General features: G+C 34.3%; 1 protein-coding gene across 1 annotated transcript in view; it reads left to right on the top strand.

Annotated features, from left to right (window-relative positions):
• The first annotated feature begins 645 nt into the window (after positions 1-645).
• Positions 646-14,094, top strand: part of EMB1138 (DEAD box RNA helicase (RH3)) — a 49,245-nt gene continuing 35,796 nt past the window's right edge. The window contains exons 1-5 of the mRNA XM_089821958.1: positions 646-760; positions 977-1,630; positions 3,049-3,185; positions 3,296-3,710; positions 10,291-10,389. Of these exons, the coding sequence (XP_089678084.1) occupies positions 1,169-1,630; positions 3,049-3,185; positions 3,296-3,710; positions 10,291-10,389 (1,113 nt within the window). The 5' untranslated portion in view covers positions 646-760; positions 977-1,168. The remainder of the gene's footprint in view (positions 761-976; positions 1,631-3,048; positions 3,186-3,295; positions 3,711-10,290; positions 10,390-14,094) is intronic.

Consider the following 14,094-nt stretch of genomic DNA (forward strand, 5'->3'; position numbering starts at 1 on the left):
GACAAACCCTTACCGGCCTAAGGCAAGGGTCCAATGGGAGGGGCTTGGGCTCTATTTTTGTGGAGTGGGTGGCTCCATGCTACTTTTTTAGGGGGGACTAAAGGGTTAATTGAAATCTTTTCCTATAAAATAGGAGCCCCAAATTTTTAGCCCTCTCAATTTGAGCAGGTGAAAAAGGGGTGAGGCTAAATTTAGCCCCATCAGCTTAAGGATGAATTATGCCATTTATCTACAATCTACACTTATTTTCCCACCAAAATGAATTCTCCCCAAACAAATTTATGAATAAATTTAATTTAATTTAAAAAAAAATTCATGAGACAAAAACTTCCTTGGAGCTATATTGTTTTTTGAAGCGGACTCACTTATAAATCTATAAGACCGCTTCTTTTTTAAATATCTCTAAAAAAATCTGAGCAACACCCGCTGCATTTTTAAGGAAGCGGGTGTCCTTGGGACCCCAGCCTAACCCCTTGTCATCTATGTCGTATACCGTAAACCCATTTACTTCACTTCAGGTCACTAAATTTGGACACCTCAACTTCGGTGTTTCGACGTGGATGTTGGTAACGCCATATACCAATAATCACTTCGACCTTGCGAAAATCCCCGCTTTATCTTATCTTTTTAAGCTCGTGTTCTCCCATTCGAGCTTGAAGGGAACATGGTTGTTCCTCTTCGTGCAGCTTTGAATCAACAGTAGTTTCTGCATTTTTATATTTTTATATTTTTCAAGAATGAGCTTAGCATTCGTCTTGAGGTCAGTATTTACAGTATATTCGTCCAGATTTTTAAATTTTCTTTGTGCCATGAAGACAGTTTTTGCGGACTCTCAAGTGCAATGTCCAGTGTAGAGAAAGTTCTTGTTTTTACCTTTTCTGAATTTTCATATTGAAGAAAATATATATTTTTTGTTCCATGACCGCTTTGAACGGGGCAGACGAGTATATTCCGCTAATCATTCAATTTTACGCAGGTGATATTACTCATTGTTTATGTTTTCATTCAATCAGAAGACGAAACTTACTAGCTGAAAGTTTCCAGCGGAAATTAAAACCCTTCAGATTCTTGGAGAACGTTTGAAACCTTCGAAAACTATTCGAAACTCTTGCAAAAACTTCAAATACCTAAAACCCTTTGTAAAACCCTCTGAACCCCTTAAAAAACTATGGCTTCCGTGTTGAGTGTCTCGTCACACCTGCAAGCTTTGTCACTTGACGTCTCTAGAAAACTTCATGCACCATCAGCGATTTCTTCGTCTTCTTCTGTTAATTTCGGAGACAGAGCACAATTGCTAGGCTTTCCAATGTTGAAAATCCATTCAAGAAGAACACTCGACTCTTCGCTTCATGGTCATGCCTTGAGAATATTTTGTTCACAATCTTCGTCAACACATAGACCCTCTGCAGTTGCCTCCCCTACTTCTGTTATTAGTGAGGAGGCCCTGGACAGGTTGGGCTTATCAACAGGAGGAGATTTGAGTATTGGCGATGGTTACGAAGAAGGGGATAAAAGCGATTTTGAGAATGACGACGAGGATCAGAATCTAGCAATTTCGCGTCTTGGCTTGCCAGAGAGCCTTGTGAAATCCCTCAACGAGCGAGGAATTACACACCTTTTTCCTATTCAGGTTGGTTTCATGTTTTTTCAGATATGCTGTAGATTAATATTGTATGTTGGATTCGTAAGGTTTTGTTTACTCTGAAGAGTAGTCATTACATCAAACTTAATTTAGATGCAAAATTAGACATACTTAAATGGAAAAACTGTTTGTATTGCCTATCAGAGTATGTTAATTTTATTTTAATATTTTTTCTAATTGAACATGGCTACATATGTGGATATGTTAATTCTTTGAAATCTTTGCTATAAGCATTTTAGTTTTGCTTTTTATTTTTATCTTTTCTTTCCGTGCTGGCATATCTTACTGTTGTTACTGAACGCTCGTAATTCATTTTCTTAACCAGCATGTCTACAATCATGGATGCATTTACAATGCATAAAAGCAAATAACCAGAATCAGTAAAATTAATATTGATTTCGTTTTTCTCGACATACTCAGGACATGTTTAGTTTTTGCAGAGCGATGGGTCAACTACTTCCAGTCTATCTTCATATAAAGTTAAGTGACCCTAGGCTAAGATGGAAGTTCTACGTGCTTTGGCATACCTGCTTGAAAAAAAAATTAAGAAGCTGTTGTTTTACCAACTTTCGCTCTTTCCTTGTTATAATTTGGACCTCATGCATTTCCTTTTTTCCCCCATTTTATCTAACAGCCTTGGAATACAGACAGGGGCCTGGTCCCTATGTTTTGGTATTACTATATATACTTTGCCCATGTGTATTGGGGCCTAGATTATCACAGTTTCACATGCTGTTTCAATACCAATTCAGGTTTTTTTTGTGGTAATGCTCAACTTTTATCACTAAGTCGCACCTACTAGTCTTACATTAACTTTTTTGCTACTATGGTATAAAACGGTAAGTTTTCTGTTCGCAAAATCAGATTACAAAGTCCAATTAAATCTACTTGCTCTGCTATGACGTTACTCTTATTTTTCCTTTACAAAAAAGGTGAGTAGTTAGTTGAGGGTAAACACCATCGTTATGTATTTGAAATTTTGAGTACTTACATAAAGGCCCAAAGACTTTCCCCTCTCGTTTCCCCCATTTCTATGTTTGTTTGTTTTATCTACTTTAGTTTTTAGATATTTCATGTATGGTCATTGGGGTTCCATTTGGTCCCTAAAAGTGCACATTAATCTTGAATAAATCCTCATATTCAGACTGTATACTGTTAGCCTAGTTGTAGCTGGAAGTTACAGCAGGAATTTAGATGAGGTTGAAGGCAAACTGTACTACCTTTGCACATTTCCATGAGAACCACAATGTGTTGAGGCAGGCAACCTTGTTCTGGTTCACTCCTATTCGTCTTTTTTATTTTATTTTAGTGCTTTCAATCTTTAGTTTAAATATACATTAGTATTGCAAATGAAAGCTTTATTTAGGTTGAGATTGCTAATGTAGGTTGTGTATCCTGGCATTTAGAGGGCTGTGTTGGTTCCTGCATTGGATGGGCGTGATATTATAGGCCGAGCAAAGACTGGAACTGGGAAGACATTGGCATTTGGAATTCCAATAATAAAACGCCTAACTGAGGACAATGAAGAAAATAATCAGTATAGGTTAGTTCTCAAAATTATTATGGTATTGTCAAACTTTTTCTTTATATAGTAAGTTATTTTCTAACCAACTTACTCGGCAAACTAATTTCTTGTAACTGATCCCACTGCAGGAGAACAAGGAAACTTCCTCGAGCTTTAGTTCTAGCACCCACAAGAGAATTGGCAAAGCAGGTTGAGAAAGAATTCAAGGAGTCTGCACCTTTCCTCTCAACTGTTTGCATATATGGTGGTGTTTCATATACTGCTCAACAAAATGCACTTTCCCGTGGTGTTGACATTGTGGTGGGAACACCTGGAAGGATAATTGATCTGGTCAATAATAGAACTCTAAAGCTTGATGAAATTCAGTTTTTAGTTTTGGACGAAGCTGATCAGATGCTTGCCGTTGGATTTGAAGAGGATGTAGAAGTCATATTGGATAAAATTCCAGATGAACGACAAAGTATGCTCTTCTCTGCAACAATGCCAGCATGGGTACAGAAACTGGCAAGGAAACACCTTGATAAGCCAATGACAATTGACTTGGTAGATACCGTTCTTTATTCTCACTCCATATTTCTCTGCTTGCATAATTGTGTTAGTATGAATGAAAGACACGTATGGGACTTTTCCTTATGAATAAAAGGCTCTGGCAAGTTTCATTTTATAACTATTGCACAAACAAGTAAATTGTACTTAATAAACAAATAATAAACAAATTAAACAAGCAAATTGTAGTTAATAAACTCAAATAAAGTTTTGGTTGGTCTTAATTCAATGTCAACCTTCAGAACTCCTTAAGTTTTACTCTTACTGCTATATTACGTAGTTAAAAATTCCACATATCTTTGTTTCAGAAAATTCTACTTCGTTTAGTTCATTTACTCTTTAGTTCAAACATTGTGTTTGAAATGTACCCAGTATATTTCATTATCTAATTTTCCCTTGTAACACTCCTAGAATTCTCAATTTTGTCATCTTTTATTTTCATTGCATGCATCTCTGATTACACAAACATGTCAGCCTGCATATAGGCCCCAACCCAAACCTTCATTCTTTGGAAGTTCTCTCTATGAATAAAGATCTTGGACAAATTAAATTGTAGAAAATGGCAATCAAGATAAAGTATAGTTTATATATTAGAAGCTCAGTCAAGATTAGGTTGATTAAAAATAATGTCAATAAATCCAATATTTTTCGTTTTCTACTTTTCCTTATCTCCTGGGATCTTTAAAACTATGATTTTATAATGCACTCACAAAAAAGTTAAATTTGAAAGGAGACCTAAGACACAGATTTGTGTCAACTGAACAGCATGATTCTCTGTGTATTACACTCTCCAGCTTTGTATGCCTTTTGTCACTTGTGCCTTGTGAATGCTTTGTTGAGTACTCAATAATTAATTACATCTATAATTTCACTGAATAGTGAATGGGCCTTGCTGCTAGCTGTCAGATTGATTATATTGCTTGTGCTGCCAATATTCTAAGGGCTAGCTACACACTCTTTCAAACAATGCACCTAGCTAGGTAGGCTGCATCCTTTCTTACTGCGCGAATGAATACTATAAAGTTAAGCTATTGACATAAAGTCTTAGTTGATTTATAAGTACAACCAGTATTACAACTTACATGTTATAATCCCAACTGGAACTTGCTATAACTGTTGTAAGTCCTATTAGATTAATATCTTAAATATCTATTATTAATGGACAATATTGTAACTTATGTAAATATTAGATAGTCTCTAATTTACAATTGTTTCGTTATAGAAATATGGTCATTGTAATCCTTTGAATGATTGTTTGATCATTTCATTTATTCATTCATTATTTTACCAAAACAAGTCTTTGGGTAGAAAGTTGAGAATCCTAGGCGTGAAGATTTCAGATCTGAACAAAAGAAACCTAATTTTTGATAAAGAACATTAGCCAAAATTCAATGCTTTTTCCTTTTGTTCTTCGAACGCTTGATTTATTTTACTGAATGTCCTAATTGCGTAAATGGAAGTAAATGCAGATCTATAGTACTAGAGTAATATTAGTTCAAACAGCCAATATGTTTCTTTTTCTTTTCGAGCTGGTATGTGCACCAACATAGGTTAAGAACATTTGTAATTATAGTTATGGTGCTTTGCCCAGTCCTTGTCTTGATGACCTGTGCAAAAGATCCATTCGGAGTAAAATATGTACTCTCTCTAATGCATGAGCCTTCTATTTGGTTTCTTTATAGTTAATACAAATTTGTTTTTTTCATTATAATAAGTGAGGTTTGAGATGGAGCCCTTCTGCCTTACAAGCTAGTTGGCTTAACAATAAAAAGCCAAAATTGCCCAAAGTTTTTTTTTAATAGCTTCAAAGAGTTTTGCAAATCTGCAGACTGAGGCCAAAGACAATAATCACCCAACTTCACATTGATCCAAAGCCAAACTTGTAACTTTAAAGTTACCAGATTCATACAGTTTTGATTACATGGTACAGTCAATGATTATATTCTTAAAGAAACTATATAAAAAGCTTAGTCAAGTATTCACAAAGTTAATGTTTTTAGGCTGACTGACCAAACTAAAATCTCTCAGACTTCCAACAGATCAGGACCATGGTTGCCTTGAAGCGTCTGTAGTCCTGTGGGTCAGCAGTGAGGGCCTTTGACTTTTGTTTGCAGGTTTCCAAAATTTTAGCAGAAACAGAGCGTTATCTCCTCGTCAGTCAAGACTTTGGTGTAATGTCCTTAATTTTTAAGGTAACAATCAATTAAATTGATTTTTATTAATTGTCAAAAGAAAAATTAGATTCCGATGATGACTTAATATTAATGAATTTGATTAAATAATAATAAAATGTTATTAGAATGCCTTTATTAAATATATTTCTCCAGTTATGCCAAGTTGGCCCATCTTATGGATGTTTCTTGGAGATCTTTGTAAGGGGATTTTTCATTTTTTATGTTGTATTAGCATGCTTTTGGATTCAATAGATGTTTTATGATTTTTTGAGACGAAAACATTCAGGCGTATTACAAAAGGATTGGATGAAAACCTAGCTCTTTATAAGGGATGGATTTGTGATGGAGTCTACATCTTGGGCAAATTTTCATTTTTGATGTTGTATTAGTATGCTTTTGGATTCAATAAATGTTTTATGATTTTTGGAGACGAAAACATTCAGGCGTATTACAAAAGGGTTGGATGAAAACCTAGCTCTTCCTAAGGGGTGGATTTGTGATGGAGTCCACATCTTGGGCAAATTTTGTGAAGTTTCCTTTGGAGAGAAATTTGATGTTTTATTCAAAATAAGTATTTATATTCTGCTAGGAGTTATTATCATGGGAGTTGGACGCCTTAACTTTTGAAGCTTAATATTAATTGCAGTGAAGTGAGAATATTAATTGCAGCATATAAGAGGGGGAGTTTATTGAAATAATCTTTTGGTGGCATAAAGTTTGACATTCGAGACGATTATATTTCAGTGATTTGATTTATATTTGCGATTAGTACTGCGAACTTATGGTTTTGGTGGATATTGCTGATAATATTAAATGAGTTAAATCACCAAGGGGCTTTATAGAAGTTCAATATATTGAAGGGGAATATTGAAGCAAACAACCTACGAATGTAGTTATTGTCATGTCACCCTGCAAGCTCCGCAACACTACAAAATTTCGCAATGAATTTTGATGCTGGGCGCATGAAAGTGACCTCATATTGTGACTGGGTATTTTGGGACTTCCTTAGTTAACTTGGCAAGTCAAAGCTCTGCAACTTGTTGGAGCAGCCTGATACACTTGGTGTGAGTATTTCTGGCATAGCCATGTTCACTGGTAATAGCAAGCTTCCTCTCCAAGCTCATCTCTGTCAATACCCAGCTACAAGTTAAACACAGAAGTCTATTATTAATTTATTCGAATGTCGCAACCTGAAGCTGGTTCTTGCAATCGAACACTGCATAGTCTTGTTATATTTGAGTGTTGATGATTAATAACAGTGACTGACAATGCTGGGTATTAAAAAAAATTTGTACCTGATGGAGCCTAATCCTTTTTGTGCGCAATATTTTATTTCTGGAGCTTAAGGTCAGACTGTATCTTAATTTCATTCAACACAAATTCTGAGTTCTTATGTTTGCTGTTTGGTAAGGTTGGATGGCACATTTATGAACACGTTTAATATCTGTATGCTCATGTTTGATTCTGCATTTAGTCTTGTTTAAGCATTCTCTGGTGAAACTCAATAAACAAGCAAATTCAGTCACAGGTATTCTGATGTGAAATCTTGATGAAAAAGAAAGAAGGTTCTGTCCTATTGGTGGGGAACTTGTAGTGTTGAAAGAGAGGCAACAAGTTCAAATCCCACTAGGGGGTAGGTTATGTACTCCTAGTTCAAATCCCACTAGTGGTGGGGAACTTGTAGTGTTGAAAGAGAGGCGACAAGTTCAAATCCCACTAGGGGGTAGGTTATGTACTCCTTGTTTGTAGCATAGTTAGGTGTCTCTCTCAAAGAGTATGGGGTAGTCTCATATTGCTGTCACCATGTATAGACTGAAAAACACGTCTGGTATTGTGGACTATAAAAGCACCTTCCCATTCCTTTCCTTTCCTTTCCATTTGGATTGGTTTTTAAACTAGGAAACCAATTCTGTAGTTTGGTATACATGTTCACGCTAAGCAGGCAGAGGAATAGAAGTTGCCGATTTCACAATCCAAACGCTGGCAAGGTGGTGTTATGCATTCCAAGAATCAACATGCTGAACATACTCAACCAAATAAACTGCTGTCTCTTTTCCCATGTCCGATTCTGCGTTCAACGCTAAAATCTTGCTCTTTACAGTTGTGGTTCTGTCATCAAGACTAGAGCACCAGTTGTAGATGCTGCATCCACACCAAAGGATAGAACATGTAACAGGAGTTCACTCTTCCTAGTCTTTCATTCATCTATTCAGATAGAGCTTAAACCCCTGAATCTTTCACGTGCTATCAACCGAGAACCTTTTTGCCTAGAAAAGAAAAATGAGGGTTTAGTCATTGACTGGTTGATGCAAGTTGTGGGTTAGAGATTAATGAAGGCCTTACTTTTGTGATACTTGAATGTGGTTTGCATAAACAACAATTCTAGAGGGTAAAGAAATAATAAGAGTTACTTATAATTGTCCATATATATTATAAATGACCATGGGAAGTGCAGGTTTCCTGGTGCAAATAGTCATGTTTGCATCATAAATAAGGCAAAAGCTGCTTTCAGCAAAAGACAGAAGTGATAAGAGCTCTTGAACATCCAACTATGTAAGTACATGAATAGATAAGAACTTAGGTAAATGTGTAAAGAGAATGATAGTCCATTGAGATTAGAAGCCACCTTACAATATTTAGGTAGCCTACAAGGATCTAAACCACAATGATTGTTTCTAGATTTCTCCAAGGAATTGAATTCTGGGTGACCAATGACTCAAGAATGAGCCCCGCAATCACCAAACAGTCTGCTGATTCATCATCCACCCTGAAAATGTTCCACCTTTTCAGTGAAGTTGAAGCCTGTGTTATATTCCTCTTTTAGCTTTTAGAAGTTATCAGATACACGAATTAACAGTCTAACATATTCCTTGAACCTTGGTGTTTCCAATTTCATCATCTCTCAAAATTTCAATATCAATATCACTCTCTTGATTTTATTGAGAGTTATGTTTGAAATGTTATCTAAATCTTCGCACAGTTTCATCACAACCACGTAAGTATATGAATAGATGAGAATGTAGGTAGATGTGTAAAGAGTATAAATTATAATAGCCCACTGAGATTAGAAGCCTTCTTCTAATATATAGGTAGTCTACAAGGATCTAAACTAGAATGATAGCTTCTAGATTTCTCCAAGCAGTTGAATTCTGGGTGACCAATGACTCGGATGAGCCCCTTAATTTACCAGACAGTCTGCTGATTCATCACCCTCCCTGAAAATGGTCCACCATTCAGTGAAGTTGAAGCCTGTGTTATATTCCTCTTTTAGCTTAGAAGTTATCAGATTATCAGATACACGAATTGACAGTTTAGAATATTCCTTGAACCTTTGTGTTTACAATATCATCATCTCTCTCAAAATTTTAATATCAGTATCACTCTCTTGATTTTATTGAAAGTTATGTTGGAAATGTTATCTAAATCTTTGCAATCATAGTTTCATCACTTCCAACAGAAATAAAATTTTGATATCACAGCCCGTAATTCTAGTTTGATAGTTATGTTGGGATTATTCTTTGAACCTTCAGATACAGGAATTGACAGCTTAACATACCTTGAACCTTTGTGTTTACAATTTCATCATCTCTTTCAAAATTTTAATATCAGTATCACTCTTGATTTTATTGAAAGTTATGTTGGAAATGTTATCTAAATCTTTGCAGTCATAGTTTCATCGCTTCCAACAGAAATAAAATTTTGATATCACAGCCCTTAATTCTATTTTAACAGTTATGTTGGGATTATTCTTTGAACCTTTACAAATCTAGTTTTCTTTTTTGATAGGTAATGGGCCGAAGCCTTAGATTAATTATTGTCATTAGTTGTAATTAATTATTATTATGTTTTAAGCTCGACTAGATTCAAACTCAAGATGAAATGCAAGGCTCTGAACTTACTGTTGTGTTGCAGGTGTGCACCTCTTTACAAATCTAGTTATATCACATTGTCAGAAACTCAATATATTGACCTTGTGTTGATTTGTTTTTGGCTTAATAAGTGTTAGAATAAACAATCTCTCTCTCTCTCGCGCGTGTGTGCGCGCTCGCGGTAAACTATCCAAGATATTGTATATCATAGCTTCTCTGGTACCAGTAAGAGTGCATGGGCTAGTTATACATGTCCAGTCACTGAAATTTATTGTTAATGTGTAGTAAATGGAGTGGTCCAAGGTGTTTAAGTAATTATGAATGTTTTTTCTCAGTAATATATTTCTTGTCTTTAAGTTTAATTACTATCCTTGAGCTATTCGTAAGCTCTACAATTAAAGTAACCTGTGGAAAGCAATGTGATGAGTTTTAGATGCTTTATAGTTAATATAAAGAGTGTCACTCTTCAATGTTTATTTAAATATTTTAGGTTGAGTCTTGTCTTTTAAGACTTAACGGAATATTTTCTTGCAGGTAGGTGACAAGGATGAAAAGTTGGCAGAAGGAATCAAACTTTATGCAGTAGGAGCAACTGCCACATCTAAGCGGTCCATTCTAGGCGACCTCATTATGGTATGTGTCATGTTTTAAATGCTAGCATCTCTTCCTGTATGAGCTTTATCCTGGTATGTTTGGGACTAAGTTATCTGTTTGGGTACAACAGTACAGTTTAAAAGATAGTGTATATTTGGGTGATTCCATATGGATGCCCAAAAAATTGGAAACATATAATTTCATATATTTTAGCCCGAAGATAAGATTATTAGAATATTAAATAAACTCAAATGTATAATATATTCAAGTTTATAAAATGAATTTAAAACATTACAAGTTAAGTTTTAAATAAGTTTAAAAGAAGTAACATTCTTATCTTTAGAAAACTTTATGTAAAGTAGACTGAGAGATATAAAGTAATGTTACTTTAAGTACATAGCTTACATATTTGTAGTTCTACTCTCTATAGGAAAGAGTCGTATATATAATATATAAAGAGTAATATTACTTACGTATCTATACATTTCAAACATATTTGAGTAAATTATCAATAGATAGGTATTTCTTATTTTAATTCATTTTGTTTTCAAGGTACTTTCACACACACACACACACGTAATAATGTTATTACTTATAACTGTTTGTATTGCATTTATTTCTTTTTTAATTCATTTTGTTTTTAAGGTACACACACACACACACACACACACACACACACACACACACACACAAGTAATAATGCATGCATATATATAAAAGTAATATCATATGTTATTACTTATAACTGTTTGTATTGCATTTATTTATGCATGTGTGTGTAGATAGATAGAATAGATAGATAGATAGATAGATATAGATAGATAGATATTCTCCATTTTTGTTTGGAGACCTTGCTTTACTTTTTGGTAAAGCTATTTTTTGTTCTTTTTATTTTGATTTATTTACTGTATCTTATAGTTTTCACTAAAGATCTATTTTATTATTAATGATATCCATAATATTAGGTTTATTGTTAATATATATATATATATCGATGTGTAAGTAGTTGTCAAATTTAAGTTGAAAAATTGAACTGTAAACACTCACACCATGAGGCTATTTTACCCCATTGTAAAGTATCTATCCACATAATAAAATCAAATAAATTTTAAAATATTTAAAATTAAATAAATTTAGATGTAATAAAATTTAAATCTAATCCAAGTATATATATATATATATATATATATATATATATATATATATATATATATATATATATATCGATGTGTAAGTAGTTGTCAAATTTAAGTTGAAAAATTGAACTGTAAACACTCACACCATGAGGCTATTTTACCCCATTGTAAAGTATCTATCCACATAATAAAATCAAATAAATTTTAAAATATTTAAAATTAAATAAATTTAGATGTAATAAAATTTAAATCTAATCCAAGTATACTAAAATAAAATATTGATTATTGTTTACTGAATTATATTTTAATAAATATTTTAATGTAAATGAACTAAATTCTAATCCTTACTTTTAAGAACAAGACGAAAAAAGGGCTGGCTCTGCAAGGGCCACTTCAGCTATGGCTGACCCCTCATATCTTAAAGACGAACACTGCCATTAACCCATTTTACTAACTTTTTCTTCGAAATTTAATGAAAAGCAAAACGTATCTGGGCTTTAGTTGTGTGGTTAGTTTCAACATCTGTACCTTATTGATTCTACGGCCCCAAGTCTGTGCTATGCCTGCGTCCACTATGGATATGCAAGACTGGACCAAGAGTGAATCAGACCTGAATCTTGAATTTCCTGAGCAAATTGGTAATATGGAACTTTGGAATTGTTGTGAGAGGAACATCTGTTTGTTAAGTTTAACATGAGAAAATCAAGTGACCTTGAGCCTAGCCTGTCACAAAACTCTCCTCTGGTCTGTACATAGTTGTCAGGCATGGACATTATATTATATATAAATATTGATATCATTTAATTCCCAAATGATTGGATAGGATGTATTCACCTGTGAACTCTGTTTGGACTTGAATGTATTTCCAAATTTAGATTCAAAATTATTTTAATGAATGTTGCATTTTGTTCGCAACTGATGAATATCTTCATTTTGTCCTTCAGGGACATGTGAGAAATGCATTCCATTTGTCCCTGAGATGTGAGTACTGCAACAGGGTTGTCGACCACATCCCCAGAATCTTAAGGATGTCTATGATTGGCCTATCATGGAGCGAAAAAAAAGTCATGAAGATTTTTTAATTTTCTATTTTCTGTGTTCCCATATTGTCCCCTAAACCTGCGATGCTAGATGCCTTACATTGCTTTCATTCTTCATGGAGGAGGACATGCTGTCTGGAAAGCACTCAGATAATTGCAGAATGCTCAAGCAGTTGTCGCCAATGATATTTTTGGTACCAAATTTTCAGCTTTTGGAGAGGATTTGAGCGGAGGAGCAAGGCAGTAAAATTTGGCTTTCAGCCATGCAAAAAATTCAGGTTGAATATTTTGAAATCAAAGGCAAGACTCACACTAAAGCAAGTTGAAGTTCATAGTGTCTTACGTCAGTAGTCATTAAAGGGCAATAGTACACAAGATGATCTGTTGTAAACACTGAAGACTACACTTCCTACAAATTCAGAACCTATGCCATTTTTGCCAATACAACGAATTTGCTACTAAAATTCAACTTACAAAGCTTATTGAAATGTGAGATACATCATGCAACCAGTAGCTGCCCCATACATGCTTTATAATTTGGATGTGTGAATGTGCTTATAAATATCATACACTCTTCTATCTTGGATATGAATTACATATCAGTGTCATCTCATTTGAAGAGTATATTTATTACATTTTCAATTAACATTACAACAAGTAAGTTAAAAACCGATGGGTTGAAATGTAAATATTCATACAAAGAAAATTCACAGCACAGATTTATCATGGACAGACCCAATCATGGAAAACCCTAGCATGCAGGCAGTACAGTCAGAAAGCAGACATGGCTCCATTGGAGCACAGCAAGATACAAGTTACTTCGCTATACAGAATCAATCCCTCCCTTTTTTACTATGCACTGCAGCTCTTTGCCTGGACAACGCTCAATACAGGATGCTGCTTCTTAGCTTTAGCCTCTAACTGTGTTTATCTTTGCTTAGTCATGCATTCAGTTGTCAGGAATGCTGAATTGGATGCATTCTCATTGCTTTCATTGTATTCCATTTTTATTAATTAAAAAGAAATACGGTGTTCGACACAATTGGGTTTAGTCTTGATTTCATTGTATATTGTCAGTAGTTTAATAGAATGGTAATATTTTTATTGTATGTTTGTATATTTCAATTTATTTATATTTTAGTGGTGGGATCCCTAATGTTATGACCAAATTGGGGAGGTTTCCTTGCATAAATGTGATATTTATCCATGTCATTTGATGTTTGCACTTGCCCTACCACATAACAAAGTGTCCTTGTCAAGATGGAAACGACTTTCTGTGAGTACATCCCTGTACCTCACTGCTCTATTCCATTCATGTAAGAAAAGGTTTTCTGCCAAGTGAATACCTTTTGGTAATAATCTTAAATGCAAAACTTTTGAAATCAAAGGTCTTTAATAGATTTAATTATAAGCTGTTGCAACCATCAAATTTCCAATGAATGGTAACAACTAATGATCTCAAAGACTGATGGATTATGGTTTTCCTTTCACCATGGAGACAGACTCTTATCACACTGAAGCAGCAATATTAGTGTCTGCTACAAAAATAGCCTTCTTGAAGACACAAT

The sequence above is a fragment of the Cupressus sempervirens genome, chromosome 3, assembly GCF_028749045.1.
Source record: "Cupressus sempervirens isolate cs-2001-9-10 chromosome 3, ASM2874904v1, whole genome shotgun sequence".
NCBI classification, from domain to species: Eukaryota; Viridiplantae; Streptophyta; class Pinopsida; order Cupressales; family Cupressaceae; genus Cupressus; species Cupressus sempervirens.